This window comes from Mesoplodon mirus, assembly GCF_964341445.2.
Source record: "Mesoplodon mirus genome assembly, chromosome: 4".
NCBI lineage: Eukaryota > Metazoa > Chordata > Mammalia > Artiodactyla > Ziphiidae > Mesoplodon > Mesoplodon mirus.
The window spans coordinates 104,563,431-104,582,504 of record NC_138979.1 but is presented as its reverse complement, the minus strand read 5'-3'; the positions used below and the strand labels follow the sequence as shown (position 1 = coordinate 104,582,504).

The 19,074-nt window shown below is 50.5% G+C and overlaps 2 protein-coding genes across 6 annotated transcripts in view; one reads left to right on the top strand and one right to left on the bottom strand.

The window, feature by feature from the left end:
- Positions 1–8: 8 nt before the first annotated feature.
- DNAJC17 (DnaJ heat shock protein family (Hsp40) member C17) overlaps positions 9–19,074 on the bottom strand; it is a 39,214-nt gene continuing 20,148 nt past the window's right edge. Inside the window, exons 2-12 of one of the 5 annotated variants that reach the window (XM_082618111.1) lie at positions 10,602–10,671; positions 10,245–10,303; positions 9,932–10,019; positions 8,102–8,193; positions 7,765–7,861; positions 7,046–7,161; positions 6,615–6,692; positions 6,004–6,084; positions 5,740–5,901; positions 5,406–5,516; positions 9–201 (exon numbers count right to left, since the gene is read on the bottom strand). In XM_082618111.1, coding sequence (XP_082474237.1) covers positions 79–201; positions 5,406–5,516; positions 5,740–5,901; positions 6,004–6,084; positions 6,615–6,692; positions 7,046–7,161; positions 7,765–7,861; positions 8,102–8,193; positions 9,932–10,019; positions 10,245–10,303; positions 10,602–10,671 — 1,077 coding nt within the window. In that variant the 3' untranslated portion in view covers positions 9–78. Of the gene's footprint in view, positions 202–5,405; positions 5,517–5,739; positions 5,902–6,003; positions 6,085–6,614; positions 6,693–7,045; positions 7,162–7,764; positions 7,972–8,101; positions 8,194–9,931; positions 10,020–10,244; positions 10,304–10,601; positions 10,672–19,074 lie in introns of those variants that run through there. The other 4 variants (XM_082618112.1, XM_082618113.1, XM_082618114.1 and 1 more) reach the window with 4 other exon arrangements.
- Positions 200–3,760, top strand: LOC309802510 (uncharacterized protein C15orf62, mitochondrial). The gene has a single exon (XM_082618116.1). It carries the CDS (start codon positions 2,521–2,523, stop codon positions 3,046–3,048), a length of 528 nt encoding a protein of 175 aa, XP_082474242.1. The 5' UTR covers positions 200–2,520; the 3' UTR covers positions 3,049–3,760.

The window sequence follows — 19,074 nt, the reverse complement described above, 5'->3', positions numbered from 1 at the left end:
TTTAAAAAAAAAAAAAAAAAAGTTTATTGGTGACGTTTAAGCAAAGGGCTGTGGGATGGGAGGGCTGGAGGCAGGAGGCTACGTGGGCTGCCCCGCCTGGTCCTCCTGCTGCATCTGGGCGATCAGCTGCTGCCTCTCAGCTGCCTGGCGCATGCGCATCATGACGAGGCTCTCATAGTCCCTCTCAGACCGCACCGAACCCTGGGGGGACAGAGGGAGGACACGGAGGCGTCAGGGCAGTGGGGCACAGCCCCACGGATTCCAGCTTCGGAGGACAAGGCCTAGGCAGAGCCGCCGCCAAGAGTCAAGGAGGGAGGATGCCCAGGAAGGGAAGGACCCTGGAACATCCTGCAATCCCAACTCACCCATGTTCCTTCAGAGTAAGCAGGCCTTTGGCCCCAGGCCAGCTTCTCAGCTGGCTCCCCTTCAGCCCATCTCAAGCAGCTATGACCTCACCCCGCCTCCCCTTTCCCAGGCCCTTCACATCTACAGTCAGCTCAGGTGAATCACTTCCTCATGCTCTAGCCAGGCCCTCATCTCCCTTCATTTCCTCCACCCCATGGCTTCTGCTTCTCACAAGTTACCAGTGAAGGGGGGTTGTCAGAGGCGCAGAAATACACTCCACTCTGCCAGGTGGAGGTGAGAGCGCTGACCCCTCCCAGCTGCCCACCCTCCCTGTGGTCTGGCTCCTGCTGAGGATGCACAGGGAGCCCTGCCGTAGACACAGCCTCACTCAGCCCCACCCTAGGAGAGAGAAACAAGCATGAGGCCAGCTTGCCTCCTAAAAATACACACCAGGGCTCCTGGAGGGCAGGGCCCGTGGCTGTTTCTTTTATGATCTTGCCCGCACAGTGTGGGGGACTGAACGGTGCAGTATTTTCATAATCAAAAGAATAACAAACGACCACCTCAGTGGGCCAAGGCTGCGGCGTGGAGAGGCAGCTCTACAGGAGAGCCCTGTGCCACCAACGCCGTGCCCTGATAAGGTCTGCAGTGGCACTTTAACCACTTCCTCCGCGCAGCTGAAGCTGCGTGAAGAAGTATGAAGCCCACCAGAGTTGGCACAGAAGGGAGCCAGGCCAGGGGGGCTTCACAGTAGAGAGCTGCTGAGGCCTGTTTCGCAGTACCCCAAGCTGATGCACCTTCGTGGAACGGGCCAGGAAGAAAGTTCGGTGGTCAGTGACCCGGGGAATTAGAAGGGAGTGGCTGGGGTTAAGATGCCAGGCCCTGGCCAACTGGTTTGGAGTCAGGGGTGTACAGAACCAGGAAGTGTTACCCAGCCCAGATCCCCCTGCCCTTCCCGACGGCCCCACGCCTCCTCCTCTCTCCCAGGCCTCCGCGGCTCCTAGGAGAATTGCCCTCCCAGCCAGGCCCACCTCCTAGCCTTGACCCAGCCCCTTCCCCAGAGGCAGGACCCCAAATGAGGCCCAGGCAGCCCCACAGGAAGGCAGGACACTGGCTCTCAAATGTCCTTTCCTGCCCTGAGGCTATGTGGGAAAATCGAGGAAGGCTGAGGAAATGGAGCAGCCAGGCTTGCTGTCAGGCCAAGGGGAGGGCAATTCTCCCCACCCCCCGCCAAGGTAATGCTGCTCTGCTGAGAAAACCTGAAGTCACCCTCGGCACGCCCCGAGCCTGGCTCTGGGAGGAGCCAGCCCTTTATAGGCACAGGGCTGCTCCCTGTTAACACACCCTCTGCCTCCTTCCTTCCCCCCATCCCTGCAGGCTCTGCTAATGAGGGCTGGTCACCGGGGCCCCAGGGCTGAGTCACCCACACCAGCGACATGCCTCTTCCTTCCCCAGCAGTCGGCTCCCACCTCCCGGAGCTCCTCACCCCACACCCACGGGGGCTGGGGCGCCAGGCCTGCCCGCGAGGGCGCAGGGCATTGGGCTGTGGAGGAAGAGGCGGCAGCGTGGTGACACACAAAGCAGGGCTGCCCCAGACGGTCCCCAGAGGAATGTTAGGCTCCCCGGTGCCCTGGGGCGTTGCCGCTGCCCCAATCCCTGCCTGCGGATGCTGCAATTACCTCAGAGCATGAGACCAGCCTCCCACCTGACTGAGTCACCCGAAGACAACAACAACACGTCTCCACCGCCACACACTGGCACAAACAGCCAAGCCACTAATCAGTCTGGGAGCCAGCAGCGGAGAGGCCGGCCCCCGCAGGGCCAGGAGAGGGCGAGGAGCCACCTCGGGTCGCGCCGCAGCTGCCCTCGCTCCGGCCCCACGGAGCGGAGTGCTGGTTCTTCCTCCTGGGGTTTTTCCACTGCCCTATCAAGTAACCAGGCCACTCCTGTCCCTCTGGGAAACTCCGGTCGCCAGGAACTCTCAGCTTCTTCGGCTCTCCTGGACACGCGGCCGAAGGTCCCTGCTGGGCAGAAACCCGGAGGCCTCTGCTTCTGCCAGGGAAGGCTGCCTCCCTGATTCTCGCCGTTCACTTCCAGCGGGACCAGATGGCCCCCAGCTGCCCTTGAACCGGGCTTCTGAGGTACCAGGCTTGTCTGCTGGCTCCCCGGGGCCCCATGGAGATCTGGCGGAAAGGCTCCTTCCGCAGCGCCTCCTTCTTCAAGCGGCTGAGCCTGCGGCGGCCGCGGAGACTGCGGCGACAGGGCAGCGTGCTCAGCCAGGCCAGCACCGCTGGAGGGGACCACGAGGAGTACAGCAACCGAGAGGTCGTCCGGGAGCTGCGAGGGAGGCCAGATGGCCGGCGCCTGCCACTGTGGGGGGACGAGCAGCCCCGGGCCACCCTGCTGGCCCCGCCCAAACCCCCACGCCTCTACCGAGAAAGCTCCAGCTGCCCCAACATCCTGGAGTCCCCATCTACCTACGCCGCAACCTACTCTGCCACCCTGCCCTCCGTGCTCTCCCTGGCAGACGCCCTCCACCAATACTCCGACGAGGACCTTTTGGACACGCCCCCCTGCCAGAGGACACCTGCTCCGGACCTCAGTGATCCCTTCTTCTCCTTCAAAGTGGACCTGGGGATTTCACTTCTTGAGGAAGTTCTACAGATGCTGAGGGAGCAATTTCCCAGTGAGCCCAGCTTCTGAATGGGGGGAGGGTGGGCAGAGGTGGGTGAAAGAGCCAGAAGCCTGGGGACCCAGAAAAGGAGGGGACAGTCGTGGATTAAGGTAGGGATAGGAATCCAGGTCCCTGCCTTCCCTCTGGGTCCTGAACAGTTCTCTGAGTCACCCCAGAGTGGAAGGACAGAGGTACAGAGGCAAGCTGGAAATGTGAGGGCCACCTGCTGGCAGGAGCCCTGAAGGCAGCTAGCTAGGCTGGGAAAGGGAGGCCACGCCTGCAACCACAGGGACCAGGCAGAGGCCAGCAGACAGGGAGGGAGGCATAAGGGGTGAGTCCGGGAGTGGAGGACGCGCAGACTGGGCACGACAGATGGGTGCCCTGCGCCAGCTTCCTCTGAAGCCACTGTCAACAGAACGAGGTTATAGGACAGGTCTGGGCAAAAAGTGGTCCAATCCAGGCTGGAGAGGAAAGTGGGAGACCTAAGGGGAGAGGGATGAAACAGGCGTGACCTTGTACAGTATGGTAGCCACTAGCTGCACATGGCTGTTTAATTGAAATTAAATACAATTAAAAATTCAGCCCTCAGTCACACTAGCCACGTTTCAGGTGCTCAACAGCCACATATGACTAACGGCTACCACACTGGACAGCGCAGAGTGAACGGTAACATCACTGGAGAAAGTTCTACTGGGCAGCACAGGCCTAGACCATGGCCTGGGGCCTGGTCGGGGGAAGGGGGAAGCATATGGGGCCTGCAAGGGAAGGGAGGGGCTGACAGAGTAGGAAGAGTGAGGCGGGTAGAGATACACAGTTTAACTCTGGAAAAACGCCAAACAAATCACTAGCAGAAAAGGGGGCATGAGAGACTCAAAGTGCCAGTACAGCTGCCCGGAGCACGAGCACTCCCTGGTGCCCAAGGAAGGAGGCTCTAGGGAATACCAGGCACAGACAGCTTGCGAAAGGGGGCTGTGGGGAATTCCCAGAATTATTAGTGACGGGAGCCCTTGGGAAATGCAACAAAAAACAGTGGCAGGTTTCCCTCCTTCGTGCGCCCATGAGCATATGGGAGGGAGGACTGGATCAGGGACAGACACGAAGCTCAGAGCTGTTACAATGAAGAGGCAAGCTGGTCTCCAGAATCCTCACCAGGACTGAGGAACTTTGCTTTGCTCAAAACCTCTGACAACGGGGCTACGACCCCACCCTGAGGCCTGGCCAGAAGACTTGGAGCCAGAGCCCAGTTGGCCGCATGAGCTTCTGACACCCCAGGCCTTTCCAGGTGTGGCAGAGGGGGAAGGGAAGCCTGGATACACAGCGCCTCCACAACCCAAACCTGTGGCCTCCCCCTTCCCTCCTCTTGTGTGGCTGTACTGAACTGAAAGCCCCCGTGGGATGGTGATAAAGAAAGCTCTTTGTAACACAGCCTATGGAGTGCCGTCTGGGGCTCTGAAATGCTGGGCCTTAACCATGGGGAAACGGTCTCTAAAGAAGGGTCCCGAGTCAAGCTCAGACCAGGTCCTTTGCCTCCTCTGTCCAGGGTCTGGGACACACTCCAGAGAGCTCCCCATCCTCACGGCCAGGTGAGGGGTGTGGTGGTGGGGTGCCTGAGGCAATGGGAGCGGAGCCCTTGCTGACCCGCGGAGGGGCATTCTTCCCCGCAGAGGGGTTGGAACACATCAACCTGAGGCTCTCACACAGACCCCCGGGCACTTCAGAGAAGGGAGAGAGAGCTCTTGTCCCACCCAAGTTGGGGCAAGTGTGACCAGGGCTGTGTGTGTGTAGATGTGTGTGGCGGGGAGCGGAACATAAGCCTTCGTGGAGCTGCAAGGACTAAGAGCCGGTGTTGGGCATGTGTCAGCTCAAGTGCGTGCTTTACCACAAGTCGGGAACCAGGCAGCACCTCAGTGTCGGCAGGGTAGCCAGTGTTATTTCTAAAGAGGAGATATTGCCTCTTGACATTAGGTCCCCATCTGGGACAGCCATGGACACACCTGGAAGGAAGCTGGGGAAGGAAGCAGGCACCCTCATCACTGGCCCCTTCCCTGAAGCACCAGGTCATCCCAGCGCCAAATGCTTCACACTGCAACCAAACGACCCGCAGGCCAGGACAATGCCTTTGGGTGATGATGAGAGACCCCAAAGGGGACCAGAACATGGAAAATAAGGTTTAAGAGGTCTGCATAGGGTGGGCCCCGCTGGCACTCAGAGAGGGAAGGGGATCAGCAAGGAATCACAGTCCTCCTGCTTGGATTGGCGGACCTGCCAATCTCTCCATATTCCTGATGACTGGGATTTGCGAGGAAAGGGCCCTGAGAAGAGCCCAAACAGGAAGAGGCACCCCGAAGCCTGAGCAGGCCCAGCTGCGTGAGGCCTGGCTCCTTACCTGGGACAGTCCTGGGTAGTTAGGGCCCATTGTGCTCTGGGGCCGTCCCTCCAACCAGGAAATCTTCAGAGGGTTATCGACTAGGCCCACTTCATTCTGGACAGCCAGCTCCTGTCAAATACAGCATCCGGTCCTGGTCCCATCACTCCAGTCGGCTACAAAGCGGCTCTCTCTACCCCCACAGAAAAAACCAGAACCAGCGCTCTCATCCTCCAGGCAAAGCACAGCAAACTTCATACAGTGGTGTGCTGAAGCTCTGACCTTCCTTGTGCGCCACGTGAGCTTTCTGACTGGGGAGTGGGGGAAGGGGAGAAGGCAGTGCGAGGGCTCCAACCTGGAGGCGTGCTGGGGAAGGTGGAGGGTGTGGAGCCAGGCAGCAGGAAATGAAGCTATCCCCGGAATATTCTCCTGTCCATCCCTTCACTCGCTGTGCCTCTACTCCTGGGAGCTGGACGGGCTCTGGGAAATCTTGGCTCTGAGCTGGTCCAGAGATCCCCTGGGAGTGTGGACACCTAAGCTCAGAGGGCCCACAGAACTGGATTCCTCCCCTGGAATGGCAGGGCTGTCGGTAGCCCCCAAAGCCCCACATAGCACTCACCGCAGCCTTGATGGTTGCAAACTCCACCACAGCGGTGCCTGCCTTCTTACTGGACAGTACCAGGTTGAGCACCTCTCCGTACTGTGAGGATAAAGGGGGTCCCGGTAAGCATGGCTCAGCCTTCAGGATGGCCCAGCTCACACCAGAGACAAGCCTGGGCCACCCAGAGGCCACTAGGCCATTTTTAGCCAGGGTATAACCTCTCATTGCTAGGTTCCCAGAAAGGGGAGATCAGAGATGGGAAAGAAAGGTTCCCCCGCCCCTTGGGAATGCAGAGGACAGCAAAGGAGAGCTTGACAGACGTGGGAATTTAGACAGGCAGAGACGCACAGCTGCCTCAGCAACTGAAGGAGGTGAAGAGGATGGGGCTTTGGTGCCAGACAACAGCCTCCTCTCACCCCACACACGCAGCCAAGCCTTTTGCTTCTAAGGATGGCAAGGGAGGGGGCACATGGCAACATGAGTGACTGGAGGGCCGTGGCCTGGGGAGGTCTATGACACAGAAAAAAAGACAGGTAGAGATGGGAAGGAAGGTTAGGCCTGGAGATCCTGGGGTTTGGGCTGAGGTGGGGCCTGAGATGATGGGTTAGGGGGAAGTCAGCAGGGCAGACCTTTTGAAAAAGCCGTAGAAGGACATCTCTGGAATAGCCGTCCTGTGAGTTGGCCTCCTTCTTGCTCTTCCACTTGAGCTGAAAAGACAGCAGTGGGTGTCACCATTAAACACTGACCTCAACAGAACCAGACCCTGCACCTGAGCTTTACAGTCTGAGCAGACACCCCCCTTCAAAGCACTGGCAATCTAGGGAGCACCCCGCAAAATGCATTCCCCTTGAAAACAGACAGGCAGGTGGCCTGCTCACCCACAGCTACGCTTCCAGCCCTATAAGATGCTCTCCTTCCAGGGCCTCAGGGAGGGCTGCCCTGCAGCCTTTCATGGCCAGCTCTGAGAGGCCATCCTGTTGCCCAGGCAGTGGGAAGATGGAAGGATGGGATGTGGGTAGTGGTGTGGCTCCCAGAGATCCAGCGTCCCCGCCAGAAGCACCTGTGCCCATGGAAGCATCTGTTCTGCTGAGAGGAGATGGTGTGAGGTGGCCCGTAGATCCGCAGGGCTCACCTTTAGCTTGGGGGTTCCTTTGCTTTCAGGATTTTCTGCCATTCCTAGAAAATTTAGGAAAATTAACAAGGTAGAATATGATGGAGTCAGAGGTTCTCTCTCCCAAAGGAGACACAGCCCAGGGCCAAAGGACCTAGAAAAGATCACTCCTGACCAAGGGCAGTATTTGCCCCGCCCTGCTGTGGAGCCTGGTAGGGCAAGTAGAGGCAATCCCACCCCAACCCTGAGGAGCTGTCACATTGGGACAGCTGCCCAGCTGCCTGCTGAAGGCCATGGTCAGCACTCTGCCAACGAAGGGCTATGAACACCTACGGGGGGCAGAAGGTAGAAGTACAGACCACACAGTTCTACTGAAACAAAGTGCCCCAGAGCCGTCCCCGCCCCGCCCTGGTGATCTGCTCCAAAACAGAGCCAGCCCTGCTTGGGACCAAGATAAATGGGGCCAGGAGATCTCAAGTAGAGTGAAAATCCAATAGGCCTCAGAGAACTGGTATGAAGAAACAGGTGGCATGGGTCCAAGTGGGGTGCCCAGGGGGTTCCAGCAGGTGGAAGCTTCCAGAACAACTTCCCTGAGCAGCCAGTGTGGCCACTCTGGGCATCAGGAGCTGCCTCAGAGGGGGAGGCAGGTTTGGGGGACGGACTCTCACCTCTCAACCTCTGTTCCCGTTCCTGGCGTATCTGCTCCTGGATCACCCTCTGCTGCTCCTTCAGCTGCCGGGAACCCTCTTCTCGCAGGCGTCTGATCTGCAGAGTGGGAGTTGGGGAGGGTGACAGTTCTGTGCAGATCCAATTCCAGGTTGGCTCACCTTGCAAAGGTCCCTGGGACATTCCACCTGCAAGCTAGGCTCAGCAACCTGCAGGTGGGACAGATTATCCAGATCCCACAGAAGAAAGTGGAAATGGCATGCCCTCTCCAGCCACGGCAGCCCCTTTGCTCCACCAGCCTCCTCCCCCTGCAGATGGCCGCAGTGACTGGACGCTCACCTCTTGCTCTAGTGTCCCAGTGCTCCGGCTCGCCTCCTCCTCCTCCTCGTCGCTGCCGTGGGCCTGGGCCTGCCGCTCCCGGGCCTCCAGGTCTACGAACAAGGGTTGAATGACCCAATGTCTGGTCTAAGCAGTTTCTACATGGCCCCAGCCTACCAGGCTCTGGCTGCTTCCCCAAAATCTCACACAGCATGAACCTATACAATAACTCTGACCCCTCCCTCAATGCCCATGTGCTCCCAAATTAATCTCCATTGAGAAAAGTCTTAACAAGGAAGAGAATAGGATCCAGCTGAGTGGCCGGGGTCTGGAAAAGTTAAAGCAGCTCACGCTGACCAAGCTGGTTCTCCAAACAGTGAACAAGGTGTGGGTGGGTGCTTATGTCAGCAGCCCAGGGCCACGGGTCAGGGCTGCCAGTGGGTGGAGCCCCTGGCCTCTGTTCCTGTGGTTCGGCACCACAGCCTGACCTGCGACCTTGCCATGGCTTTGATGCTCTTCCCACCACTGAGCTTGAGTTCCCACAGAATCTTCTTTTTTTTTTTTGGCTGCATTGGGTCTTCGTTGCTGCGAGCAGGCTTTCTCTAGCTGTGGTGAGCAGGGGCTACTCTTCGTTGCAGTGCGTGGGCTTCTCATTGCGGTGGCTTCTCTTGTTGCGGAGCATGGGATCTAGGCATGTGGGCTTCAGTAGTTGCAGCACGCGGGCTCTAGAGCGCAGGCTCAGTAGTTGTAACGCACAGACTTTGTTGCTCCGCAGCATGTGGGATCTTCCTGGACTAGGGATCGAACCCCTGTCCCCTGCACTGGCAGACGGATTCTTAACCACCGCACCACCAGGGAAGTCTCACGACGGAATCTTCTACCTCCCACCTCAACTCACATTTACCAAGCCTCACTGTGGACCCGGCTACAACGGCTCCTACAGGGATGGCAGCCTCCATGCAAGAACATCACCCCAGGTCCTGGAGCCTTCCCACCTTCCAAGAGAAACCTGCTTGTGGCCCTGTCCCAGGCCAGCTGCTGTGACAAATGCTTCTTTCAGGTCTGGGACTCACCGCTTTGTTTTCTGTTCACTTTACTTACCTAAACTCTTCAGGTTTGTTTGTTTTTGATGGATGTACTGGGATGGTATATGTACGTAATAAATATATGGATGTGAAGCAGGCAAGAGGAAGGGGAGAAAAATCGAGTAAAGAATGCTTGGACCAATCTTATGGGGGTGATGAAAATGTTCTAAAATTGATTTAGAGTCATAGTTGCACCATTTGGTAAATTTACTAAAAATCACTGAATTGTTCACTTGAAATGGGTGGACGATACGATATACAAAATATATGTCAATAAAGCTGTTTTTTAAAAGATGAACGCCTGGATCTCTTTGGATCCTTCTGAGAGGATTTCACAGAGTGAAAGCTCTGTGCAGAGCTGGGACGAATGAGAAAGATCCAGGACGGCATGGCCAACAAGGATGCTGACTGTACTCATGCCATGTGGGTTCAAATCCTGGCTCCAGCAAGTTCTTATCCTTTTGGTGCCTTAGCCTCTTTTGTCTATAAAAAGTGGGTTTTGTAACACCCAGCTCCTTGGATAGTTGTAATAATTAAAGGAGGCAGTAAAACATCTGTCACAGTGCTTAGCTAATAGCACACCTAGTCACTGGTGTTATTCCTAAGACTGTCCTTTAGGAGCCACCCCTGAGAACAGGGTTCTGCCCAGAGCCGGGGCCGCAAAGCTCTGAGTTGCTGGAACTGAAGCTGCAGGAGGAAAGGTGGGGGAGCTGCAGGAAAGCGGTCCAGGGAAACTGCAGGCTACCAGGACCACAATGTCACCTACCAAGCTTCACTTTCTTCCTTCTCTCATCAAGTTTCTGGGTCCTCTCTGCTGCCTGCTTCTTGGCTTTCCTGACCTTGTCATATGCAGCCTGGCAGAAGAAAGGAACACAGAGGAGCAGTCAGCCAGGGAACACACACAGAGCCCAGCCACCTCCCCGGCCCTGCCGCTAGCCCTAGAGCCATCAGGAGGCAGTCTGGTGACAGGGTCTCCAGGCTAGGACAGCAAGGACTGTGACGCATGGCCAAGTATAGAGGATGAAGCACACAGTGGTCTATAAATGTGGAGTAATTTAGATAGAGAAGGATAAGCTTACCCTGGCAGCAGCATCGGTCAGTACCTCCAAGGCCTGAGAAAGCTGATGGAAGAGTTCAGCTAAACATAGGGATCAAAAAAGAGAGAGGAGAAAAGTAAAGTTAGACTTGATGATGGTGTGCTCCCTCAAAAGAGCACCTCAAAGAAGCCACAGGCTGCTAGAAAAGCAGACAGCAGCAGGTGATGGACTAGCAAGGAAGGGTGAGCGCATCAGCAATTGACCAGATGCTCCTAACATGCGAAGTGCAGCCTTGGGGCCCAGCGCCCAAAGCCAGGCTGTGTGCGTTGGCCTCCCATGGCACTCACACCACACCCAGGTGGGTTGGCCTCCTTCTCCCCATGCCTAGGAGAGGCTCACCTGCTCTGGGATTATCCGGATTTTTGTCTGGGTGGCAGGAGAGGGCCTTCTGCCTATATGCCTTCTTCACCTGGAAGAGACAAGATTTGGTTATTTACTCTCTCACCCCAGGACGGAAAGGAAAACATTGTTAAAGTGCTAAGGGAAATCCAGGGAGTGCTCTCCATCGCTAAAAGAAAGGCTACCACACTGAAACAGTCACCTCCACCTGCAGTGGAGGCAAAGGCCGTGGAGGGAGCTGACCACTGCCCTGCAGCAGAGGGGCTGGGCCTGCTTCCTGCTGAGCACCCAATCTTACCACTGTGGATGTCAGAGGGCTCCTGGCAGGGGGCAGATGTCCCTATAGCCACCTGGAAACAGGCACTCTCACACACTCATGGTGTAATGTAATGTAAACCAGGGCAACCTTTCTGGAGGGAAATTTAGCCATCAAAACTTAAAATGTACTTTCCTTTGACTTACTCTGGAATTTGGACTTGTAGAAGCATGCCAAAATAAATATGCAAGGATGTCCACTAAAACATAGTTTATATTAGCCCCAAAGTGGAGCCAACCAAAATCTCCAACAACAGAGAAACCCATTAAAAAAATTACCATAGACAGAAGTCTGTATGTAGAAAGATCTTCAAGTCCTCATCACAAGAAAAAAAATCATAACAATGTATGGTAACAAATAGCAAATCATTATGTTGTACAAAATGTGCCAATTATACCTCAACTTACAAAAAAGAAAGAAATATCTTCAAGGTATGGTGCATGAAAAAAACAAGGCTTAGTATATACAATGATCATTTTGGGGTTGAAAATAAACAAGAAAATAAAAGAAATGTAAATAGTTAGAGACACTCGGGCATGTGCACAGCCCTTGTTTTCTCTTCTTTCCTCAAAGCAATCATATGAAACTTGTGGTTTCCTTTGGAAAGAAGCTGAAAGTGGAGGAGAAGGAAACATTTACTTCTCATTTTATACTTTTCTGTAGTTCAAATTTTCAAACCTTAAACAAGTCTTACTTTATTATCTTTTTTATTGATAACAGGGGTTATCTTGGTGGCGAGGCTATGGTCCTTTTTTAGCTTTTATTTTTGCACCTCTCTGTATTAAAAAGAAAATGTTTTATTTCTTATATTAGTAAAAATAAGCAAACATAGCCACCAAGATTCTCTTTTATATATTCCCCACACGTAAGGGAAGGCAGAGCACAAAATCCCAGAAGCTACCCTCTGCTTCCTGAGGCCTTGCTCTCAGTTCTGCCTGCACACCTTACCTACTGCTCAAACCTCCTGGGAGGAGGAGCCTCTAGACCAGAACCTCTACCAGTAGCTAAGAAGACTGGCTTCCCAGGCTTCCGAGAGGGAACCAATAAACACTTCTATCCAAAGTGTACTAAATAAGGGGCTTCGGAGGCAAGCAGCCAGCACCCCCAGGGAAGGGCCTGCAGGCAGGTGCCTAACTCCACTCCCACCTCCAGAGCTAAGGAGGGCCAGGAGCCACCTAGCCCAGGACCTCTGGGGTGTGCTGCCACCTGCTGGGCCACGGCTACAACCACACCTTCACCTGCCAGGGCAATCAAGCCCATCTAGCTCTCCTGGCTGAGCCTGAGGAAGCAGGAACCACTCCCAGGACAGGCTTTGAGCAGAGTGGGTATAGATGTGCTTCCCTGCTCCCCAGCCTTCCCAACTGCCCACCTATGTTCACCTCCCACCCCAACTTAGGTCTTCACCATTAAAAAGAAATGACAACAATAACAAAATATAGCTTTTTCACTATTAAAAAATAATAATAAGGGAAGGGGAGGTGATAGTTTTATATATAGTCTCACACTTGGAATGTCATCTTTACTCTTTAGGCACCTTATCATTCATCTTTTCTCCCTTTTACACTTTCTTTTCCTTTCTCCATTATGCCCAGGGCCTTATTTCTTTTTATTTTAAACCAAGCCTTTATTATATATTCTTTATATTTAAGGGTCCTTTATTTGTTTTTTCAAAAAGTAAAACAGGGCTTCCCTGGTGGCGCAGTGGTTGAGAGTGCGCCTGCCTATGCAGGGGACACGGGTTCGTGCCCTGGTCCGGGAAGATCCCACGTGCCGCGGAGCGGCTGGGCCCGTGATCCATGGCCGCTGAGCCTGCGCGTCCGGAGCCTGTGCTCCGCAACGGGAGAGGCCACAACAGTGAGAGGCCCACGTACCGCAAAAAAAAAAAAAAAAAGTAAAACAATACAAAAAATATATAAAGAGAGAGCTAAAAAGCTAATGTTCTTTCCCCATTTCCCCAGCCCTCTCTCCAAGGTTCCAGTGTTAACTGGATGGTGGGTGTCCTTCTAAACCTTCCCCCTTGATCATTCCAACAAATGATTTGGGGTCTTATTTTGGGGTCTTTGGGGTCTTGTTTCTGCCTCTCCACCCCCACCTCTCTCTCTCTCTGATCCCAGGCCCTTTCTCTGAACTGGTTGAGAGGAAGAGGAAGGGAGAAGAGGGTGTCTATTGCCTCAATTTGTACCACCACCCTCGGAATGAGCTTCCCCAGGACCAGGATTAGCAGGCATGCACTACTGATATTGGAGGATTTTGTGGAAGATGGTTTCTTTTATATCATGGGGCTCTTTTAAAGAGTTACATGTTCTTTTTTGTAAACCTAAGAGGGACAGTAAAAGGGAGAGAGGAGCTAAGAAGGAATAGCACGAAAGAAAAATAAAAGAAGCATAGGGGTGCTGGGTAGTAGTACATTCTTCATTTTCTTTTCTTGTTTTAAAGAATACTTTACAGATTTTTATTCTAAAGGAATGATATTAAATATTGTTTTGTGGGTTTTTTTGTTTTTTGGGGGGTATGCGGGCCTCTCACTGCTGTGGCCTCTCTCATTGCAGAGCACAGGCTCCGAACGCACAGGCTCAGCGGCCATGGCTCACGGGCCCAGCCGCTCCGCGGCACGCGGGATCTTCCCGGACCGGGGCACGAACCCACGTCCCCTGCATCGGCAGGCGGACTCTCAACCACTGTGCCACCGGGGAAGCCCTTGTTTTGTGTTTTATAATTCGTTTTAGATGTTCTATATCAGAAGATTGGTGTGTTTTTTTTCACTTAAACAGGAAAACAAAACTGTTCAAACAAAAAACTAATTATATAATAATGGGAAATACTCTACATATATTAATTTGCTTCCCTATCAATTCTCTTTCCAGAATGTGTTCCTTTGACATATGTCTTTAACAGTCTCATCAGACTTTATTTAAAGCAATAGTACAACTGGACCTAGGTCACCTCACTCCCTGTCTGGGTGGACCCCCATCTTACCCCCACCCCTCCAGCCTCCCACACTCCCAACATCTACAACCAAACACAACTGCCCCAATCAACTTGATGTATCCTGGAGCCCTATTTCCTCAAGGCCTGACTGGGCCTCCATTTCCAAATCACCCTTTAAAGGTGTAAGGGGTTGAACATTCTGTGTTTCAAGAACCTACTGGAAAAATTTACCAGTCTCAAGAGTAGGGGGAGAGGTGAGGCCAGAAGGTCAAGGGCAGGCTGGTATTCATTTTTAGAGAGGAATATTTAAGGGTAGGAGGGTAGGAGGGGAGCTCTCCGAGAGCCCTTCAGTACAGCACCGAATCTACCCCACCTCCCAGGTCCACTCATGGAGCAGCTAGGATATGGAGGGGCTGAGCTGGAGCCAGGGATACAGAGGAAAATCAGGAATTTCCCTGACACCGAAGAGAAAGGACACTGCTTAGCAAGGAAGATGGCTATGAAAACAATGAATTACACTGAGGTTGTAAGATGCCTGTAAGAGACGGCCCTAAGAATGGAAACAAAGAGAAAAGAGTGGCTAATTTTAGCCCTGAGGGCCTCACAGAGGAGGCAATATCTGAGCTGGATCTGAAAGGTGAGTAACAGTTCTCCAAGCAGGGCCAGAAAGGGCATTCAAGACAGAGGATGTGGAAGAGCCCAACTTCTCTTCAAGCCCCAGACAAGCTTAGAGAAGAAATATGTTTTCCTTTACTGAGGAATAAGTACTGAGAACAGAAAAAGACATGAAAAAGGAGAGACATGGTTGCAATAAAACATGGGAATAAAAATAATGTTTTTGTCAAAGAATATTTTGGTTAATTAAAAAAAAAATTCAACCAAATCAAAGTAATAGAAGAAAACCAGGAAAAGAATAAATTCATACCAACAAGTTAACGCACAAACTTGGGGTAAAGAAATGCTAGGGAATGAGAGCATACATGTAGGCAAAGAAATGCAAACTGGGCCGAGAAGAGGAGAAAAAGATTAAAGTTAACTCAGGTATGATACTGAAAGCACAAGAAAGTTAACGTGATTCATAAGGTATGTGTGATTCATAAAACAGAGAGTAGAACAATTAGAAGGGAAAGCCCCACAGTGCATATGAGCAGGGCCAGATGTGGAGAGCCTTCTGAGTTCAAAAGTAATGAACCAGGATGAATGACTGAGGAGGCATTTGGGGTCTCCAAGCCCAAAGAACTTGAACCTCAAAGTTCTCTGTGAGCTAATCAAAGTTTATCGTAAAGCACAAAGGCAAGATTAATGGAACATATAAGCATGGCCAAAAAACAAATAGTAATAAATGTAAAAATTCAATGTATAGTAAAAAGTATTACTAAAAACCAATACACTGAGTGGAAAAAAAAGGTTTTGGCTCTTCATCTCAAACCATATACCAAAATAATTCCAGAGAGATAAAAAAACTAAATACAAAAAAAGAAACTAAAAGAACCTAAAGAAAGAAAATGATGGGACTTTTAATCTGCTTTTAAGATGGGGAAGAAATTCCTAAGCATTAAAACAAGGGAAGGAATCACACATGCATGCACACACACATGCATACTTACACAAAATGAATGGATTTACAAATGAAAAAATTTTAATTTCTCTAAGTAAAAAATCATAGACAAAATTAAAAGATGAGGGAAATGATAAGAGAGAAGTATCTGCATTTAATATGACACACAACACAGTCTTCACTATGCAAAGAAATCATGCAGAAAAAGACAGGCAAGAAAAAGACAAACTACAAGAAAACAGAAGGAACATGAAGAAACAATTCATAGAATATAAATGGTTAATAACATGAAAAATGTGCACAGCAAAGGAAACAATAAACAAAATGAAAAGAAAACCCTCAGAATGGGAGAAAATATTTGCAAACGAAGCAACTGACATGGGACTAATCTCCAAAATATACAAACAGCTCATGCAGCTCAATATCAAAAAAACAAATGACCCAATCAAAAAACGGGCAGAAGACCTAAACAGACATTTCTCCAAAGAAGACATACAGATAGCCAACAAACACATGAAAAAATGCTCAGCATCACTAGTTATTAGAGAAATGCAAATCAAAACTACAATGAGATATCACCTCACATTGGTCAAAATGGCCATTATAAAAAAATCTACAAACAATAAATACTGGAGAGGGTGTGGAGAAAAGGGAACCCTCCTACACTGTTGGTGGGAATGTAAATTGGTACAACCACTATGAAGAACAATATGGAGGCTCCTTAAAAAACTAAAAATAGAGCTACCACATGACCCAGCAATCCCACTCCTAGGCATATATCCAGAGAAAACCATAATTCGAAAGGATGCATGCACCCCGATGTTCACTGCAGCACTATTTACAATAGCCAGGACACAGAAGCAACCTAAATGTGCATCAACAGAGGAACAGCTAAAGAAGATGTGGTACATATATACAATGGAATATTACTCAGCCATAAAAGGAATGAAATAGTGCCATTTGCAGAGATGTGGATGGACCTAGAGATTGTCATATATACTGAAGTAAGTCAGAAAGAGAAAAACAAATATTGTATAACATCACTTGTATGTGGAATCTAGAAAAATGGTAGAGATGACTTTATTTGCAAAGCAGAAATAGAGTCACAGATGTAGGGAATAAACTTATGGTTACCAAGTGGGGAAAGGAAGGGTGGGATGAATTGGGAGATTGAGACTGACATATATACACTACTACGTATAAAACAGATAACTAATGAGAACCTACTGTGTAGCACAGGGAACTCTACTCAATGCTCTGTGGTGACCTAAATGGGAAGGAAATCTAAAAAAGAGTGGATATATGTATATGTATGACTGATTCAATTTGCTGTACAGGAAAAAACTAACACAACATTGTAAAACAACTATACTCCAATAAAAATTAATTAAAAAGAAAAACATGAGGGACTTCCCTGGTGGCGCAGTGGTTAAGAATCCGCCTGCCAATGCAGGGGACACAAGTTCGATCCTGGGTCTGGGAAGATCCCACATGCTGCGGAGCAACTAAGCCTATGCTCCACAACTACTGAGCCTGCGTGCCACAACTACTGAAGCCCACACGCCTATAGAGTCTGTGCTCTGCAACAAGAGAAGCCACCTCAATTAGAAGCCCATGCACCACAATGAAGAGTAGCCCCTGCTCGCCGCAACTAGAGAAAGCCCACGCACAGCAACAAAAACCCAATGCAGCCTAAATAAATAAATAAATAATAAGTAAATAAAATTTAAAATAAAATCATGGTTAAAAAAAAAGTGAGGGCTTCCCTGGTGGCGCAGTGGTTGAGAGTCCGCCTGCCGATGCAGGGGACACGGGTTCATGCCCCGGTTCGGGAAGATCCCACATGCTGCAGAGTGGCTAGGCCCATGAGCCACGGCTGCTGAGCCTGCGCGTCCGCAGCCTGTGCTCCACAGCGGGAAAGGCCACAACAGTGAGAGGCCCGCGTACCACAAAACAAACAAACAAACAAACAAAAAAAACCATGAAAAAATTTCAGCCTCACACACAAAAATTAAGCCCTTTTCACCTCTCAGTTGACAACAAGGAAAAAAAGGATGGTATTTAATGTTGGTGGCTTTGTGGTGAATATGTAAATTGACACCATGAGCCTGGTTTTTCTTTTTTTTTGGGGGGCTGTACTGCATGGCTTGCGGGATCTTAGTTCCCTGACCAGGGATCGAACCCATGCCCCCTGCAGCAGAAACACGGAGCCCTACCACTGGACTACCAGGGAATTCCCAACACAATGATTCTGGAAAGCAATCGGGCGCTATATATCAGGAAGCTTTGAAAAGTGCAGACCCTTTGATTCAGCAAGGCCTCTCCTAAGAGCCTATTCTAAAGAAATACTTAGAAATTTATACAGTATTTATAAACATTGCTGTTCATTTATAGCACTATTTATAAAAGAGAAAGTCAGAAATCATCTACATTAAAAAACGACAAAAATGGTAGCTAGCACTTACCACGCAGCAAGCTGTCTGAAGTGCTTTACTTATAATAACTTACTTAACTCTTAACACATCCCTATGAGGTAGAAATTATTATCATCCTCATTTTACAAAGGAGGAAATTGTGACATAAGGAGGCGTTCATTATGATACTGAAAATTCATTCAATGAAAACCCATGCACTCGTTATTTCAGACAATAGTTGCTCTACTCTAGCCATACACCATAGAAAAAACTGTGGCTACCACCCCACCCATGCCATCAAAGGCCAAATAGGGAGTCTAGACTTCCACCCTTACCAGCTGTAACAAAGCACCCCAAACCTTTGCCAGGGTGGTGTCAGAGAAGGCCAAGAAGGGAGTTCACCCCCGCCAGAGGAAAATATAAAAATATACCTGAAAGAGAGGGTTATAGTTGACATTTACTTTTCACAATGAGCTTGTATTACTTTTCACATCAAGAAAAACACTGTTAAAAAAAAAAATAATTAAATTCTCCAATCGAAAGACAGAGTGGCTGGGACTTCCCTGGTGGTCCAGTGGTAAAGAATCTGCCTTACAATGCAGGGGATGCAGGTTCAATCCCTGGTCAGGGAACTAAGATCTAACATGCTGCCGGGCAACTAAGCCCAAGTGCCACAACTACTGAGCTTATGTGCCTCAACCAGAGCCTGCGTGCCACAACTACAGAGCCCACCTGCCCTGGAGCCTGCACGCCACAACTAGAGAAGAGAAAATCCACATGCCACAACTACAGAGAAGCCCATGCACTACAACAAAAAGGCTGCACACTGCAACGAAAGATCCTGCATGCCTCAATGAAGATCCTGCGCGCCACAGCTAAGATCCGATGCAGCCAAAAACAAACAAACAAACCCCAAGACCCATCTATATGCTGCCTACAAGAGACTCACTTCAGATGTAAGGACACACACAGACTGAAAGTGAAGGATGGAAAAAGATATTTCATGCAAATGAAAACCAAAAAAAGCTGGGGCAGCTATACTTATATCAGACAAAATAGGCTTTAAGACAAAGACTGTAATAAGAGGCAAAGAAGGTCATTACATAATGATAAAGGAGTCAACCCATCAAGAGGATATAACATTTGTAAATATTTATGCACGCAACACAGTAGCACCGAAATATATAAAGCAAATATTAACAGACCTAAAGGGAAGAATAGACAGCAATACAATGATAGTAGAGGATTTTAATACCC

Excerpts from the sequence above, each read along its gene's own strand:
- LOC309802510 (XM_082618116.1), top strand. The coding sequence starts at position 2,521 with ATGGAGATCTGGCGGAAAGGCTCCTTCCGCAGCGCCTCCTTCTTCAAG.